This window comes from Oryzias latipes, chromosome 23, assembly GCF_002234675.1.
Source record: "Oryzias latipes chromosome 23, ASM223467v1".
NCBI classification, from domain to species: domain Eukaryota; kingdom Metazoa; phylum Chordata; class Actinopteri; order Beloniformes; family Adrianichthyidae; genus Oryzias; species Oryzias latipes.
This window is the reverse complement of record NC_019881.2, coordinates 18355411-18374930: the sequence shown is the minus strand read 5'-3', so window position 1 is coordinate 18374930 and position 19520 is coordinate 18355411. Positions and strand designations below refer to the sequence as shown.

The following is a 19520-nucleotide window of genomic DNA, read 5'->3' as shown; positions in this document are numbered from 1 at the left end:
GTTTTTGTTATCATTTAATAATAATAATAACAATAGTGTAAAAATGTTTGGTTCATTTAAATTAATTTGGTGCAAAACCTGTTGAGAACTGGTTCAAAATTTCATCAAAACCTTTTTTACTCTTTTTTCTTTTCAACAACAAAACCTTAAAATCTCTACTTTTTACCTCTTCTCAGGGTTGAAAAATGTTTAATTTGTACCTATTTATTCATTTTTCTGAACTAAAATTGTCAAAAATTCAGTAAAATCTGCAGTAGAGACTCTTTATCATAGTTTGATTCGAAGCCTGAGGCCCAGATGGAGTATTTTTAGAGCGGCCATTCGATCGGCCGCAGATTAAAAGCAGCAGAAGTGATGAATGCGTCTGACCTTTCTGCCGTCACCCCTCTCCCTGCGTGAGGCAGGAGTCCTCTCTGATGCTTGGAGCTGTTAAAGTGATCTGTTTGCTGTCTAGTTAACGGAGGGAGGGAGGGAGGACGGTGGTGGGGAGGAGGAGCAGGACGAGTGGAAGAAGGTGGAGGGGGCTCGGTGGAGAGCGTGTAATAGGACACCAGCCGTTCTCCTCCCTCTTTCCTCTTCTCTCTCCTCTCTCCTCTGCTCCGTCTCAGTCCTGCCTGTGAGCACCTCCATGGAATAGCTGCATTTTTTTTTCTCTGCCGAGGCTGCAGGAGTCCGGAGACCCCCGTGGGGGGGCTTGGAGAGGAACAAGTTTGGCGGATCTGTCTCCTTCAACTGGGATCATCTCTGGAGGAAGCTCGTGGAAGGTGAGTGCTGCCATGACCTCCTCTCTGAGGGCGGCGTCCTTTCAACGGATGCACGCAGAGGTCTGTGGGCCGAGTGCTAACAGGTGCAAAGCCCCCCCCCTCCTCACAAGTTAAAGTGAATCAGAAGAGCTAAAGCTTGGAGAGATTTCAAGTGTGACCAAAAAGTTTTAGAAGCTGACGTGACGAGATCCCTGCTTTTTTCTTGTTTCTATATCAGAGCTCCTGACTTACAGGGTGGGGTAAGAACACACGCCGTCCCACCTCGGCCACTTGTTTACTGATTTCAGTCCTCGGGTTGGGGATGAGTCTGAGGCTGATTTGTATTCACTGACTTCAACCATCCTCAACAAAACACTAATAACGGAAATGGGATTTCCTCAAACTGCAAGGGTTTGTTTTCTTTCTAAATTCGCTTTAGCAGAACCTCTGACATGACAAGATGGAAAAATTCATTGGTTCCTGGATCCACACCATCATCATCATGTCTGGAAACACGACTCAGTTCAGCCGCTGCTCTGACCTCCTTTATGGAACAACGTTTAATTGCTGCTGCAGAGAATCCTGCCAGACTGCAGGAGCCCAGGAATTTCTGGGCCAACGTGCCCGGCAGAGTTAATTGGAGAATTTATTATTTCTGTTCGTGCACCTCAAAGCCCCGTACAGGCAGAGGCAGTAAGAGCAGTGGGTTAGCTCATCCATTTTTATTGGGGATGAAGTGTCCAAACCTCATGAGACGAGAGCTCTGGAGATCTTCTGTCGATGGGTTTTGCAGCTGTGAGGCCAGTTCTGCTCCCTCTGAGACCCCGCAGCCTCCGAAGGAGCAGGGAAGGAAAGGTGTAGATGACAGTTGAGCAGTTCAAGAGGTCGCCAGGCCTTCAACGTGTTCAGATGTTCCTGACATTTTTGGAGGCTAGTTTAAAAAGCCTAAAATTGGTGACTTTTGCGTCAAACTGTCCAGAGCTGAAAGAGGAAGGGAGGCTGTTTGTGTCTGCGCATGGAGGATGCAGCAGCAGAGGGGCTGCAGCGTCTGCGCATGCCCCGTGCAGCGTCTCGCTCCTTCACAGTCGTCGTCCTTTCTTCAGACCTGGCCCAGCAAACAACAGCATGCAAGTTTGAACCTAAATCTGAAAATTTCATTGCATCGCGCTGCTTTCCTTTCTCTCCGACCATCAATTTTTCATCGCACATCAATAAGCAATAAGATTGTCTTTTTTGCATGTGAGTGGCTCACGCTGTCTGCAGCCGTTTTCTGCCTAACAGGTGGGGGCGCCTCTATGAGCGCTTAAGACAACTCTGTCCCCAGCAGGGGAGCTCCCCCAGGCAGAGCGGTACCTGTAGGAATCAATAATTCAGCTGTTCTTGTTCTGTTATTGAAAGATAACATGCAGGGGCTGAGAGGGAGGGACGGGGCTTCTATCAGAGTTATGTTGTGCAGATTTACTCCATCCATATTTAAATAAGAGGCATGTAAGGGTCTGCGCAAGGCAGGACTAGGACTTTCCTCTGACAGATGATTCAGGAGACAACCTGTATGTATACAAAAACACTCAGATGGTTATTATAACCAAGACCAAAGAACTCTTGATAAAACCTTCAATGATCCCAGCTCTTAGTGATCCTTCTCCATAAGTACTGAATGTTGACGTCACGCATAGAAAACGGCTAACTTCTGGCTCCCATCTATTCAAATTAATTCCGTCACCACTTTTTCCCGATACGGACGCCGCCATGTTGGAGCCAGACGTCGTAAGTCAGCAATGATTAGTCCAGAGTTGGTCTAAGTCAATGTTTCTATGGCAACCACTCATCAGTAGTGAGTTTGTTGGAAGTCCATACTCCCACCACTTGAAAGCAGGATACACGAAATTTTAAATGTTGGACTTGAGACAACATACTTTTGAGGCATCTGATTAGTCCATTTATAACTTGCACTACAGACAAAAATACCATTTAAAACAATTAGGTTTGGCAAAATAAAATAAAAATGGTAGAGCAAGAATGGTTATTCTGGCAAATACAAAGTTAATTTCTTAAAATGCGTCTATGGGATTTTGGCTTCTTGGAGTCAGCAGGTACTTGCTGTTTGAAACACAATTGGGTAGGCGTCACTCAGTCCAGTTTTTTATATACAGTCAATGGCTACTAGGTATGTCACTACCAACAATGCTACTTTCACAAGTGCAAAAAATGCCCCAAAACCCATTTTAACCCTACTTTCCTAGTCAATTCTGTCTTCATCTTTGTATTTTTCAAACGTATCCTGTCCTGCATTTAATCAAACAGATACGAGCTGATGGCCTCCAGTATTGGACAGGTTTTACTGTTACAGTAGGGGGTTGGACACATGAGGGGTATATTTGTATAAATGCCTTTTGTATAAGCTTTATTTATGTGAAATACATTTTCATACATTTCTGTTTTGGACCAGACGGAAAAGAGAAAAGACAGTGACACTTGTTATTTTCCTACTATTTATTAGTCTTTACCATTTAGTACTTTTCTATCTGTGTTTTTACAAGCTACTACTACCGTTGCATGCTAAAAGTACCTCTTGATTACCTTAAAAAGCACGAATGCTCTTCTCATCCCAAGTATTTCGTGGCATTTTGACTTTGTGTTACTAAACAAACAAACATATACCAGGACAAAGCAGATGATGTGCTTGATGCGTCCTGTTGGCTTCCAAGGTTCCAAGAAGTTTGTGCAGCTTTTTCTTCAAGAAATTCTCAAAAAAGGATCTTAATTACTAAATGCTCATTTAGCACCATATCAATGGTTGCTGCCACATTGATAGTGAATTATGATAAATTTATTTTGTTTCTTTAACTTAACTGAACAGAAATATGCTATTTGAATCTGATTCTTGTGCTTAGCATGCAGTTTTTTTCACTTGTTGTTATTGCTGAAAATTGCTCGAAAAAAAAACAAATCAATCAAATTAGTTTTGTTTGTTCAGAATGAAAATAGATGCTGACAGACTTAAAAATCTGAGCATCTTCCTGCTGCCAGATGTTTCCCAGATTCTGTTCAAAAAAAGTGAAAGCTTCTCGCTTTAGAGAGATCCTCTCTAATATGTGATGTTTGAATTAGAATTGCCTTGAAATGACTGCTAAACATCACTTCAGGGAAGTCTTTCCAACACGTGTTGTGAAAAATTATTTAAAAATCCTTTCCTTTTTTTCTTTATATTTAATGGCACCATTTTTCTTAATCCACTAGCTTTTAGTTTTTAGCAAAGGTAACCAGAGAAACTAAAATAATTTCTGAGATGATAATTGTACTTTTTTAAATAAAGAAAAAGATAGAATCCCCAGTTTTTTAAGGTTTTATTTTCCCACTGAACACCACAAACATAACGCTCTCTATGAATTAATGGTTATGCGAAACGGGTCCACAGCATGCGATAGACCTTTCCTGGTCTGCGGATTCCTTGACGGTGGTGAAAACCCAGCAACAGCTCCACTTCCTTTGGAAACAGATTTAGAGGAGAAGTTGGTTGTGATGCTCTGATTGTAAAGCTTCCAGAGTTGTTACTCCACACAAGGTTCACTAGATGAGTATTTTGAGAGACAGTTTCTTTCCAACAGCAATTATCACAGTAAACAAATTTAAAATGATCTGTAAATCGACCAGAGTTGTCCATATATGTGCAAAAAACAGTTTTATGCTATAAAAAAAAATCTTCTGTTTACATGATCCCTTCTGCACTAATGCTAATATTTACGTAACTCATTGAAAATGTCATTGTTTTTTAGGTAAGTGTGTTTATATTTGCACTACGGATATCTGTGGCTGTGTGTGCTTGGGGGGGGTGGGGGGGGTGGAGCTTGAGTGATGCTGGGGGTTATGCTGTGTGGTAGAGTTTTCCATGCCAGGATAGCTCCTTTTGAATGGACCATTTTGAATAGTCTTTCTTTAGTCCCTCCACCCCTAGAGGCACTACAAGAAGCCATTGCTGTGTCATGTCAGTCGTTGCCTCAACGCCCCAATTTATGGAAATGGACTCCAGTTTTTATTTTTAAAGAACTTTATTTGTTTATCACTGAGCCCCCTCGATCAGTCGTCCCATCATCAGTCAGTGACTGTACATGTAAACTGGACTAAGTGACCCATTCCAAACAGGAAGTACCCTCTGGCTCCAAGAAGCCAAAATCCCATAAGCTTCGATTGAGAAATAAACAGCTTTTAGTCAGTCATTATATTTTTCAGAATGACCTGCGACCTGTTTTTTTAACATGTTCTTGGTGGTGCCTGCTGGCCCACATGTCCAAACGTTTGACGTTTCATGTAGATTTTGTGGACTTCCAGCAAGCCCACCGCTGATTGGCCAGAGTTGTTGCCAGAACTCAGACCGACCATATCAATCTGTGGCTTTCTGATCTCATTTGGCTCCAACATGGCAGCGCCCATATTGCGAAAAAATGGTGACTTGGTATGACTTCTTTGGTTGGATTTTAAGGCGGCTCACAAAATAACATTGAAGTTTGCATGCAGCATATGCTAAGCTAACTATGGCAATTAGCTTACTGGTAGTATTGCAGACAAAACGGGAACTCGTCCTGCAAAATTAAAATACTGTTGGTCAACGTTGTAAAGTTTTAAACAACTCTTGAGTTTTTTTTTCAAAAAGGGAAGTTTGGGGTTTAGTGCTGACATTAAAAAGAGGACAGATTATTTGTCATCATTTACTTTGTCAAACTAAATGAAAATGTCAACTCTGAATTTGTGATTTTTCTCTGGCAGTGCTGACCGGCTGAGGGACCTACGTGGGGCGGTTATGGGCAGACCAGAGGGGTTGGCCAGACCACCTCTGGTATCAGCCATGACACTTTGCCTCCTTGCTCTGCTGGTGCTGCTGTGCTGCAGCGTCTCCAGCCTCCCTCCACCTCTGCCAAGAGTCTTCCTTTCCTTTGAAGGTAAGAAAAAGAAAAAAGCTCATAGATCAGCAGCTTCACGACTGTGTTTTCGCTCACTAAACATGCCGCTGCCACGACTAAACAAATGGCCAGTGATAAATCCCAGCCCCGGGGGGATATAATAATACTTTTAAATGGCGCATTAATGAGTAATCTCTTTTCTATCAAAGCCATGTTGTTCATTTCAGAATAAATACCCTGTGTTCGAGCTCTAGACTTCCTTTCCAGGAGATCCTTCTCCATCTTTGGTCCTGCTGAGTGTCGGCCAAAAGTCAGGCCTCTGCAGGAGGTGGCACTGCCTGTCAGAAAACCCTCAATCTGTTCCTTGTTAAACTTTAATTACAAAAAGCTCTGCACAGCTCCAGGCCCGTGGGCACAGCGGTTTCGTCTGCTTTTAAATATCTTCAAAAGTTCCTGACAAGATAATTTCACCATTTTTCGACAGAATTTTGGCCCTTTATCGGTGTGGGTTTAACTCTGGGTGGTGTGTGTGGTGGAGTAACCTCGTCCATGCAGCAGGACGGTGAGAAGGAGCTGGCCTCAGTGCAGCATGGAGCAGCTGAAGGTGTCAATCAGTCAGTTTTTAGTGCAGCAAAAACAACCGAATGCTTTTCTTTTTTACAGAGCGTTAAATTTAGCTGAGTTCAGTCTGTCACTTTCATTTTTGGTCTTTTTTTTTCTCCATTTCTGCAGCATTTCTGTATTTTATTGTCACAAGATGGAAACAAAAAAACATATGGCTAAGAAAATGTTTTGATTTACAAAATCAAACCTGTCATAGTATCTAAACTCAGACTCAAACATTTCAGAAAGAATTCCATTCTTGGTGGGGGGAAAAAGTGAGTAAAGCTTAACAGCAGATGTGGACGGACTCTTAAGGACAAAGGTGGAGGTTCATTTCTTATGCAAACACTGAAATCATGCCAAGAGAAGAAAATGGAGATGGTCAAAGGGTGGCGGAGAGAGTGAAGGAAGCCTCATGAAACGTGACTGGAAGAGGGGTGGACTAAGGTGCAGGTGGTTTGGCCGCCATAGTCTGCCTTCCGAGCTGGATTCTTTCCCTCCCAGAGGCAACCTGTTGAGTATAGTGGACTGACGCCAACACATCCAAGAAAATAAACCTGCACCGTAGATCACAGGAGACCAGAGTGCTCTTGTGTCGAAGCTGAAACCCAACCCGGGGGTGAAGCAGGTTCACGGGACTCCCGTTGTAGCCCCTCGTCCTGCGGAGAAGCCTCCGACATTCCTCTCCCTTCCCTTGTGCCTCCGTTCCTGCCGTGAACGCAGCCAAGCCACAATTAAAACTGCATTGTAAACAGCGTGAAATGCAGCTAACCTAAATAATAAACTCTCAAGTGGTGCTTTTCTCGTTCGACCCTAGCATAATAAACTCGAACCTTCCCTATTTATGTAGAATCGTGTGATAAAAGATAATTACCCCCCCTTCCAGTTGCTTTAAATGTCTCTCCAGCATTCCTGCTGACCTGGTTTGTGGTCGTTTGTGTTTTTACTGATGCTCAAACACTGCAATTTCATGAAGAAATGAACCAGCAAAGCTTTAAAACACCTAAAAAAGATCAAATTTCACTTATAAAAGCTTATTTTCAAACTTTTTTGGAAGTGGCTTAGTAGACCTTTGAGTCTATATTCCCACACAATGCTTCTTAAACTGTTTAATCCAAATTTAGACCCATTGCATATCCATTAAAATTCAATTATTTGCACGATTGATGGCAAATTGATGACTGGAGACTGACAAACATTTGAGGTTTTAGACCAGAAGCCATTGACGGATAATTGATGACTGGAAGTCGCCAACATGTGAACTGTGAGGTAATTTAACTCTTCATTAATTCTAGCCTTAGACAAAAATTTCACATATTTCTCTTTCAGTTGGGGTTGTGCTGTTTGTCTTGTGGATACAAAAACACATTTTATCAGGACAAAAATGGTTTTAATCATTCTAGAAATAGACTGTGATCCACTGTTAGTAAAATATTGATTATAAGCTTATAGATCAGGATCCAGGCATGAGATATGTTAGTTATTGCTGGTGAGCATTAAATCATGATTATTAGCAGCTGATGTCCTTCTTTGCAAGAATTGAACGTGTCGCAGTGATCATTTAAATAAATGTTTTGTATTTCTGTCTTAGCGGACAAATCTGATGTGTTGTTAGTTAGTTTTTATTTGTTTTTATCAAACTTATTTTAATACTTGTGATTTATCAATTTGTTTTCTATTTAACTTCTATATTTTTAGGTTACATTAGCTGGAGGCTTCAAATAAGCTTTTTAGATTTTTTAGCCTCTTCCTGCACATAATTCCTTTTTAATGCTGTTTTAAATCTGCAAAAACAATTTAACTTTTTTTAAAACCTATTACAAAAAAAGTGTTTTGGGTGTTTTTACCATGTTTTTACCATGTTCTTACCATGTTCTTGTGGTATTTTTCTGATGATGGAGGGGCTGGAAGCAAACGGTAGAGCGTATAAAAAAAATTGGTGTTGGGAAGTGGGGGCGGGGTTGGTCAACACCAATGGTCCTGCTCACAACTCAGAGGCAAATTTTTAAACAAACACTGCTGCTCTGCAGAAGCTGTCCTATAGAACAACAAGTTTTTGGATTATGGCGAAAACGGCATAAATAAAAGAGCACTGGGAACGCTTTGAAAATGGATCAAAAGATGATCGGAGCGGGACTTTTAGTGGCGGGGTGTCACTAAAATTATTGAATTAGACAGAAAAGCCACAAAAACCAGAAACTGTGGCATCCTGGACTCTTACGGCCCGTACACACCGGGACGAATATTCGCCAGGTGTTATTCGCCAGCGTTTTTCGCCACGTTTTTTGTGTTCACACCCAGGCGATTTTCCCTGACAATGAGCCGAGCGAACATGCAATATCATTCCCTGACATTAGATGGCGCTTAATGTAAACAGAAATACTCCTGTACACAAGGTGGCGCTGCGCAACTTTACGCTTCTTAAAGTCGCTTTTCACGCTTTTCACAAGAAGAGAGCAAGTATTTACGCGCTTGTCAGAATCATACAAAGAAAACATGAATATTTCAAGCACCAGTAGCTCCAACTGGTGCTTGGTTCGGGGATATTTTAGAATGTCCGTCATTATTTCTTTGCGGCAGTGTAGACCAGAGGTAGGCACTGAGGGCCGCATTCCTGCATGTTTTTCAGCATACCCTGCTCTGGCATGTTCTAATTGGCTGGATACACCTGAACCAGGTAATCAGCCATGAGTAGGGCAAGACTATCTGGAAATCCTGCAGACACACCGGCCCTCGAGGCCTGGAATTGCCCACCCCTGGTGTAGACGCTACTTGGCATCTATCTTCTTCGCTGGTATGTGTGCTCAGAAAGGCAGTTTTGTGTTTGAGCGTCCCCAAGTTGTGTTTTACTGTAACTTCAGAAGCTCCAGATACGTGTGCAAAAGCGCCATTCTCATTGGTTGAATAGATTTCGATGCGGCGCGTCAAAAAAAAAACGAACCCGAGGCATTTTTTAAAAAGTGACACTTTGACGCGTGGCGTTTTTTCGCGTCGGTGTGCACACTCACATTGGTGCCATTTGTTTAGTCACGAGGCGTTAAACGTCGGCGAAAATCGTGGGCGAAATTCGTCCCGATGTGAACAGGCCTTTAGACTCATAAAGAAGAAAAAAAATACAGAACATTTTTGGTTACAATCCCATTGAATCCATTTTGTCTAAACGTTGCACAGACTTCTGGGTAAATATAAATTACAACTGACCTGGGATTCACAAACGTCTGGTAAATTTGCACAGAAGTAAGTCTCCATGTGTAGTTTTTGTGTCCCGTAATAATTTTTCACTCTTCGTTGCTCATAAAAACTGTTTTTACATTCTTGCAGACATTCTTTGTCAACAGTTTTGTTGACAAACCCCAAATTTTAGCGACTCAAAAGTTTGGCTTCCTGACTCAGGAGAATCAGTAAAAAAATGAGAAAAAAACTTTATTTTATTGTTGGAAAAAGAAATTCCTCAGTGTACTAAAACACTAGAATTTTTAAAACTCACACAAACATAATAATTAATCCATAAAAATGGGAAAACTTAAATAACTTATCCTTTGTTTTTTAAAGAAGAAAAACCTCAAGTATAGTTTGTTTTCCATCTACTTGAGTAAAAGTTGCTCAAACTGCTGCTGCTTTTGTCACTTGATGAAAGTAATTTTTTTTACCCGTCGGTGTAAAAGAAAAAGCCTGAATTGGTCTCCTGGACTGATAAATGCCGGAGTGCTCTGCGTCTCAGATCCGGATCATTTAACCTCATCAACAGTCTCACTCTCTTCTGGCAAACCTCCACTTTCAATCCAAATTAAGCTTATAAATATATACAGTTGGGATGTCGCGACATGACGGATGTTGGAGTAGGAAAAGGCCCACGGAGGGCTTTTGTGTGGTTTGTGTAGATTTTTACGCTCTGGGCTTGTCAGAGAGATTGATTGAAAGGATTTCTGCCCCTTCCCTTCAGCACCAGGAGAACCCAGGGTGGAAATCAGGAACCGGACGTCAAAGACACTCCTTCCCTTTCATGACTCATTGCTACTGCTAATCATTCCCTATAATTCTCCACGGAGCGACGCTTCATTCATTCAGACTTGAAGGGATGTTTAGGCTTTTGTGGGAATGTGTGTTTTTTGGTCGTGATTGGGTTTGAGTGGTAAAAATTTTCATTGCTTGTTAGTAAACGAGATAGTTTTTTCCTTTCTTTTTAACCCGCCTGAGGCACACAAAGCTCTTGGCTTTATCTTTTCTACCAGATTTAACTTCCATTTCGGGGATTATGGGAGAAAAAGTCATAGTTACATGTAGCCAGAGGCATTTTTTACTAAAGCCTTGGTCACAACTGCCCTTATGGATGGATACGGACGGTCTGTGGGTGAAGAATTGGCAAACCTGTACAGAGCAGCAGGTGGGCCACAAAAAACATCAAGGCCATTGACCACATAGACGGAAAATGTGCACATTTTTTTATTCTATCTACTAGCGTGTGGCATTAGGACAATGTAGACAGCATCAGCCGTACGTCATAAGTGCCTTCAACTGACATTATCCTTACAAATACTTCACAATACACTTACTACACAACAATTGTACGCTCCATTTCAGTGACATCCTTCAAAGTTGCCATTTCTAGCCTCAAGGAAACTAAGAGACATACCTGCGATCCCCTTAAAACTTTAACATCCCCCCATACAGCAATTAATTTGCTGGGTTTTGGGTCGTCCAGATCTGTGGAGGGTCACAGACAGGGACTGTCACATCTTAAAGGTCAGTAAGTGCAGGTGCATCTCATATTTCCCTAGAGGCTCATACGGCGCCCTTAAGGGACGTCATGAAAATGGAACGTGCCACTGTCATGCATGCGGGAAAAGAATTGTATTGTATGGGTGTACTGGTCCCTTATTGACCACAAATGTTTCACTGTAAAAACGCCTATAGGATGCCCACAAACTATGCTCTGACAGTCTAGTTTCTTCATTTCTAACAGTCAGTCTGCTGGTATGAAGCAGGCACTGATCATGTGAACAGCACGAACAGGCTCCTTGCGCAGTACGTAAAAAGGAATAATCCATACAATGTGCCTGCATCTCACATACTTCACCCTTTCTTACCCTTACGTGTTGTATAACCTGTCGTCTGAAAAAAGATAAGATAGAATATTCTTTATTCATCCCGCGTTGGGGAAATTCAGTTGCTACAGCAGATCAGTGCAAAAAAAGAAGAACAACAGCAATGTGCAAAAAAGAATGAAAGGGTATTTAAAATTTGCAAAAATACAAAAAGTAATTACATTTAACAAAAAGAAGAATCTACACCTATATACACCTAACATATGTTCTACCATGGTCCAGGTGAATACTTGATTCTGATTGGATGCTGGGTGTGCATTAAAAAGTGATATACCACAGGATAACTGCACGGTGAAAAGTTCCGGTTACCTAGCTTAAATGCTTTGTATCACTGCGCCGGCTCCTTTAAAACAACCTTTTACTTCATCATTTGGACAAAAACAAGCGGTAAGAGGTGAACTTTCTCTCTGAACTGATGCTTTATTCAACCCATCGGAAAGATCAGCATATATATCTCTTTATATCACCGAATCTTGACTGCAGCGGTGGTGCGGTGCGGCGCGACATAACAAATAGTCGATCCAAATTGGAAAAAAACAAGAATTAAGGACTAAATACGGGTTGACCATGTATAAGCGGGTTAATGGCCGACGAAGAATGCATTATCACTTTTTCACGCACGCCGTGGAAGCCTGAACCGTCTGACCGCGTCCTCTATAAGCAGGATCTGGAAGCTCCACCTGGATGTGCTTTTCTCTCTCTGTCTCTGGTTGTAAAATCCTCTCCTGGAAGCCTCGCCTCGCAGTGACAGTGTTCAAGAGCCTCCCTGACAGTAAAATCCTGAAGATTTACTGTCTGCTGGCAGAGCGTGGAGCCAGAGGCTCCTGATGCGTTCAGGTGAGAGGTCAACCCTTCAACTGTCGGTGGCGTGTAAAAGGAAAGCCAGGTGCTAATTGGGGCTCTTGAAAACGAGCCGGCTGCGCGATGCCGTTTGTCAGCTTGAGTTTCAAATCTTCCTGGGAATATTAACCATCATCTTAGCATGTCAGCCATGCTGTGAAACCTGCTGCCGGTGCCGGACTGCAACACAGTGCACGCACAGATGACCAAGCAGGGGAAAGTCAGCCCGTCTCATGTGTCTTGTTTGGATTCGGCGCCTGATCTCGGAAACTCGGACAGCAGAAGCAGAGCGCCTCGTGCAGCTGTGTGACAACGATGAAAGATGTCTAATTGGCAGCAGATGAAAACTGGAAAAATTAACTGCATTCAGGAGATTAAGAAATTCTTCCCTTGTGTGAGCCAACGCTGGCTCCTGTCCACGAGTAGTAGCTGCGGTGCATTAATGCACGCTGTTTGCAGTTTAAGTGCTGGGAGCAGCTTCTCTGGGAATGTCGAATATGTTGGTTGGACAGACAATCGGACGACTCTGTCAACCAAAACCGCTTTGGGTGGTCCTCTTCTTCCTTTAGATTGGCACCTTAACTGCCTACTGCCACAGATTCCTGCTGCTTGCACTTCTGAAGTCCTATCATTGCTTTCTGTGGTCGTATGGTTATCTAATCCCAGGATCTCCAGTCTTGATGTTTCACAGAGGATGGACAGCGTTTTGAGCTGTGAGCTTTGAAATCATAAGTCATCAGTTAGTGACGGGGAAAATCTCTTTTAATTGCCTCTAACCACTACAAAATAGGTTCTTCTTAAGCAAAAAGAGGAAATGGCCTCATTGTCTTAGAGGTAATTGAGACTGCGTCCCATCCTGAGCCTAGAGAACCTGGAAATTTGTAAATTGTCAAATTAACATAAGAAGCCCAGAAAAAAAATTTGTTCTTGGGTTCTCCTTGATTAATTGAGTTTAACTCCAGTGTTGACATTCTTTTGACAACCTTAACTCTGCAACTGTTTATGCAACGAACATAAGTCCAGTGGATTCTGAAGAAGGTGAAAAGCAGCTTTGTGCTAATATGCAACTCTTTAAGCTTTGCCTTAGTCACATGCAGCCACACGGGGGTTGGCTTTTACAAGTGCTGCAGGTTTTGGGGTTTTTCAGGCTTGTGGAGAGTTCTAGAGAGGAGCGACTGGTGTCTTGCAGCCCTTCATTCTCGTATGACCACCTTAGTGGCCGTCATGAAAACGAAACATAGGATTTGGTGTGTGTGTGTGAGGTAAGCTAATCGTGAAGTATTTGTCAGAATAAAGTAATTGACACACACTTATGATGTATGGATGACGCTGTCATATGGTGCGCTTACTTCACTTTCTAGTCAGTAATAATAATAATAATGGATTAGATTTATCTGCGCTTTTCCAGATGCTCAAAGCGCTTACATTGTGTCCATTATTCATTCACTCCTCATTCATACTTGGTGACGGTAAGCTATGGTTGTAGCCACAGCTGCCCTGGAGCAGACTGACAGAGGCGTGGCTGCCATTTCGCGCCTACAGCCCCTCTGACCATCACCGGGATCATTCATGCACATTCACACACCAGTGGAGCCACACTGGAGGCAAGGAGGGTGAAGTGTCTTGCCCAAGGACACAACAAAAGTTGGCTGAGGTGAGCGGGGATCGAACCGCCGACCCTTCGATCATTGGACAACCTGCTCAACCGCCTGAGCCACTGCCGCCCATTGGGAAGGTCTGAGGACTCGCTCCCTTACTGACCACGCACAAATGCTGCACGAATGGGTGTGCAGGTGATCCGTAAGTGCCTGAACACCTCTGATTGTACAATTTCCTAATTTCCACACTCCAAAAAACATATTTTGTAGATTTACTTAAAAGCCTTGTGTCAAGCGGTTGCACGCAAACACACTAATTGTTGTAATTGTTCTAAAGCATTCTTATGTAGTATAAGCTACGGAACCCCACCAGGGTAAATATTCTAGTATTCTATTCAAGAGTGTTGTGTAATCCTTTGCCTAAATTGTTGAGTAATGCAAAATATTAAATGTATTTAGTAATATTTACTCAAGATAAAATAAAAATTGAAAACATGAACTCTAGTAAAAGTAAAAGCAGCTACAGTTCATGTGTAAGAGGCTGGATGCGAGGAGCAAGCCTTTATACATTGAACAGCACTAAAAGACTTTGGGGATGTTGAAAAAATTCAACAATCTGAATCTCACCTTTACTTTACTTAACCTTTACTTTCCCCTCTGTGTTTTTTGAGTGTCCACTGCAACGTGTGGCCTGCAGCATGCCTATAGAAAAAAAATATGCATAAACATTGCTGTACAGGCTCACCAAGAGGTCTGAGATCTTCAAATTTTTGCCTAATCCTAACCCTAACCCTAACCCGCAGACAGCCTTTAAATAAGGGCAGTTGTGACAATGTGTAATGTGTTGCATGTTACTACAAAGCCAGTATGCTTTCCTCTGTTTCAGAATCAACGGAATCTCGTTAATCGCATAAATGATTACGGTATGTTAAAGGGCGTGTATTATTTTGATGTCCCCAGAGACATGTTTGGTGTTAAAGGGTTAAATCAATCAATCCAGACATTCAGTTAATTTTCAAAGACAAAGCCTGTGTTCTAACAAAAGAACCAAATATGAGGATTTCATCAGACAAAACATGCAAAGGTCCATCTTAAAATGTTGATAAACTTGCTCAAAGTTTAAATTGTACAGTAAATATTAGTGTTTGTGTTTTATATTGTAAAGAAGAAAGTTCACTCTGAAGTTGATGTGTGAAGCTAAAATAAATAGGGAAATATTTCAGCACTGTTTTCCATTTATCACCAAAACCTGAATTGTAATTTGAAAAAGTCGCTGTTTTGGGCAGCTTAAAGATCCCACATGTTTTCCAGACACTATGAATCTGATTTTTTCTTCTTTTCCTCACTGCGGTATGACAACAATCCTCTCACTGTTCTGACATTCCAAGCCAGAACCATGGCAGCGTTGTTTACTGCAGGAGCCATCACCATAAAACTGGGTTATTCGATTATGCAAGCATTTTTTTTTTTTTTTTTTTTTTGGAGGGGGGCAGCTTTGTCAGAGATTGAAACCTCGAGAAGAGCCACAAATGTGGCTGTTTGCATTTCCTTCTGAGCATGTCCTGCATAATCAGAAAAGAAAAAACAGATGTGGGCTCATCTGGGTCTTGATTGGTGCCATTATAAACATTGGCGCACATTGACAAGTCTCTTCCTGTTACTCACAGTTTGTGGGGAGGCTTTTGTTCTGTTTTTGTGGTTCCTGCTGGATTTCACCACAGTCACGACACAGACATGTTTTTTAACTCGTTACGCCTTCTTAATTACCACTCTGAGTTTATTGGTTACATTGAATTTGCATTATTATGCAAGATGCATCAGAAGCTTCATGTGCCTTAAGCTATGTATGCAATGGGCATTAATTAGCCCTACGGTCCTGGTGTTCACACTGGACAAGCAAGGATGGGCTTCCTCTTTCTGTCCACCACCTACAGTTGGAAGAGGCTTGGTGCGAAATGTCAAAGCAGTGCAAATATCACAAATGTCCTCCAGGCCTTTTATTTCACGCTTCTGATCTGAGATAAGAAAGAGTGTGTCATGTAATTCCGTCCGTGAAACAAGCCACAATGATTAATTTGTTCTTAATGTTCAATTTTCAAACCTTTGGCATTTCTGGGAAAGGACGCCATCCATAAGTCACTACCAAATCTGAGTCTCTGATTGGTCGCAGTTCAACTGGTCTAACTTTCAATGTGCGTTGAACAGCCACATGTTTTGTACATTGAGCTTGTAAAACAGTTGTTAAAAATTACGTAGCTATGCTTGAACGACTGAGCCCCAAACGTGCATTTACATTGACCTTCGACTGAAAGTGGCCGCTTGAACGTGCGTTGCTGATGGTTGTGTGAATGTAGCTATAAATTTCCATTATGTAATAACAAACACCCTCAAATTTACTTTAAGATATTTAGAAGCCCAAGCATTCAACATGCTTATGCAGGATTTAGCTAACAGTGAAGCCAATGTCTTGGCAAAAATTTGTTTCAGTTACCACCAAACTGTAAATATTGCATAAAATAAAGAAAACTCATCAAAGATTTGGATAAAAATGTCATTAAAAACGAAAAAAGATTTGAAAACCAAAACGAATTTCCAGAAAACAAAATGAAATGTTAAAAAAATGAAACAACCAGAACTATGGGACATCGCTGATTGGATGATGACGTTTGTCCATCATGTCTGCCGTACGTTTTTTTGGTGTTGTTGGACCTTTATTTATCCAAGTAGATCAATTGACAACACGTTCTTATTTATAACGACAACCTGAGTTTGCAGCAGCAAAACAAAAACAAAACGAAAGTGGAATATAGTTTACATACACAGAAAATATAACATTTTCAACATCGATATTTACAATAGAAAGTCTACAAGAGGCACTAAGTTAAAAAACAGAAAGAAGCCCATAAAACCATTTATGCGGCATGAAGCCATACTGGAAATGCTCCGTACTTATCATAAACTTTCATTAGTATGCAGATATTAAAGACATATTAAAGTGATGTCCCATACTACCTACCTTTTATGGTATCTTAATGTTTTTCGTTTTTAAACATTTCATTTAGATTTCTTGAAATTACTTTTGTGTCCATTTTTATTTCGTTTCATTTTTTTTGTGTGTTTTGGTTTCTGAAATGTAAAGTTTTTTTTTATTATACGTTTTGCTTTTTTAATTGATCTGTAAAATGTTTTTTTTTTTTTTTTAATAATTTGTTGGTGTGATTTGGACTTCAGGGCCACCGTAACCAGGGGTTAAGAGGCGTTCAAAGAGCAGATCCCATTGTAAAACAACAACAGAATACTGTGTATAATGCAAGAGTAGAAAAAAAATCCACCATACTATAATTAAATACAATTTACTACAAAAAATGACTCCATGTGGCGCTTTAAACTCCTAGTTTGATCAAAGGGCTGACAGCACGCTCTCCAGACAAGAACACATGGCTCAGGGGTTTATGAATGCACGTCTGTGCGTGCTCCTGTTTTTGGAGGCCCATATATTAAAACCTAATAGGTTCCTCCTTTGCAGATGCCTGACTGACAATCTGACGGCTCGCTTGCGCAGCCATCTTATTTTGAAAAAGTCAAGAACCATCTGTGGCAGAAGTTCATCCTCAGAACTTTCCTTGCACGAGACACGAGTCGGGCGCCATCTGGATTCGCAAAAGTTAAATTTAATCAACAAACGCTCAGCGTTTCCATCTGGATCCCTGTAAAGATTTCCTGCTTAATCCTATTAATCTCTGTTTTTGAAATCAAAAATAAAAGATTGAGCTGAGCAGAGGAGGAATAAACACTTAAATGAAGCAAAGTTTTTGTGGCTGCTGCCTTTTGTATTTATAGATTGCAGAATAAAACAGACGGACATTAATCCATTTATGTCTAGGAAAGCTGGAAATATAGTAAAAGTCTGGCTTGATCCAAAAGAATCCTGTGGAGTAAATTTGGAGAACTTCTCCCTATTTGCTCTTTTTATCAGCGTACTAAAACCGACGAAAAACACAGAATATCTAGATCAGTGAGATGTTATTGTTGTCTTTTTATAATTTTCTTTATCTTATTTTATGTTGACCAGATAACATATTTATAGTGAAAGAGAAGCTGTAGCTGTTGCTAGCAATTAGGTATTTGCCATCCAAGATTAAAAATCCTTAAATTCCACAAGTTTTTCCCCCGTCACTTACTCAAAAAATCATCAACATTTGCATGCACTTCGTACTCGGTGAAAATAAATATTGGGCACAGTAAATGCTCCCCCCAAAAATAAATAAAAATAATGATAAAGTTGAGTCGCTGGTTCAAGCAACCTTCACAAAAATTTGGCCAAATTTTAAGTCTACCACCATCACAGAAATGTTGTTGATCTTTGACCTCAGATAGAGGCAGTCATCTTGATCTTTAGTACCTTCTATAATTTCAACTCCTAATCTCCTATTTCCTCGATCCTTAGCTACTTTTGGGGGGGGGCTTTGGCTCTAAAGTTTCTAGATTTCAAACGGAGGTTGTGTGGCGAGCTCGCAAATGTGTCTTTTTCCTTTTCCTCTGGTGTTTTTTACCGGAATATTGGGAAAATGTAACACGCGAATCCTTACACGAACAAAACAATATGACATACAATGTAAACAACTAAGGAATGTGGGTGTCGTTAACAAAAAACCTCAGTTGCTAAGGAAATCCCAAAAATTTACTTTTTTTTTTTTTTTTTTTTTTTTTTTTTTTTTTTTTTTTTTAACTTGTCCTGTCCAACAGCTAGGCAAACAGATGAGAGCTGAGGGCCTCTTGTGTTGGACATATTTTATTCTAACAAGAGGGGTTATTCATCTTCAGACAAACCAAAGGTATGTCTGAATAAACCCCTTTTGTAATTGAGGCCAAACTTTATTAATTTCAATCATGTTTGAAAATCTTTGGTGTTGGACCGGACGGAAAAGGAAAGAGGGGAACAAGAGAGAGGGGGGGGTAGGAGGGTGATAATAGGAGGGGAAGGGGGGTAAGACCATGAAGCAGCATAGAGCAGACAGGTTTACTGGTTGTTTATCGTTACGGTACGGTTCAAATGTAGTACAAAAAGGGCGGGGCCTGTTCACACACACTCAAATATTATCAACACACCTGCTAGCCGCAGAAATGTCCACATGTCAACATGCACACAAAACAGATAGTGTTCACGAACGCATACCTATGCCTTTAAACCAACTAGTGTGAAATCTTTCATTCATTCAATCATGCAAACTATTAGTGCAAAGGTGAGCTAACACCTGTGCTCAGGTGAGTGTTTATGTTCTTCTAAAATGGATGGTGGAATGTGAAAAGAAGGAGGAGGAGCGCCCAGCCACCCCCACACCCATACCCCCGCCGCAGCAGCAGCGGCAGCCGGAATTCCCCCAGCGCCACCGGGAACAGGCAGGGAACAACCGCCCCCCGGGCGACCAAGACCGCCACCCAGGCCAGGGCCAGCAGGACCGCCGCGAGGCCCCCAGAGCCAGAGAGCAGGGAGGCGCAGAGGGAAAGAGAGCGCCGCCCCAGCCCAGCCAGGAAAGCAGCCCCCCGCCGCGCCGGAAGAGCCCAACGCAGGGCCCCACCGGAGAGGGACGCCCACAGCCCCAGACGAGCACCCCACCACCACCCAGGAGTTCCGGGCATCCCCCCGCCCCGACCCCAGGTACGAGCCAGGACCCCCCAAGGGAGACCCGCTCCGCACTCCAGGCAGCCACCCACCCGGCCCACGGTTGGTCC

At 41.8% G+C, this 19520-nt stretch overlaps 1 protein-coding gene across 1 annotated transcript in view; it reads left to right on the top strand.

Annotated features, from left to right (window-relative positions):
• The first annotated feature begins 567 nt into the window (after nucleotides 1-567).
• The window catches only part of sema3c (semaphorin 3C), a 44773-nt gene continuing 25820 nt past the window's right edge, over nucleotides 568-19520 (top strand). Inside the window, exons 1-2 of the mRNA XM_023952565.1 lie at nucleotides 568-764; nucleotides 5508-5680. Of these exons, the coding sequence (XP_023808333.1) occupies nucleotides 5542-5680 (139 nt within the window). The 5' untranslated portion in view covers nucleotides 568-764; nucleotides 5508-5541. The remainder of the gene's footprint in view (nucleotides 765-5507; nucleotides 5681-19520) is intronic.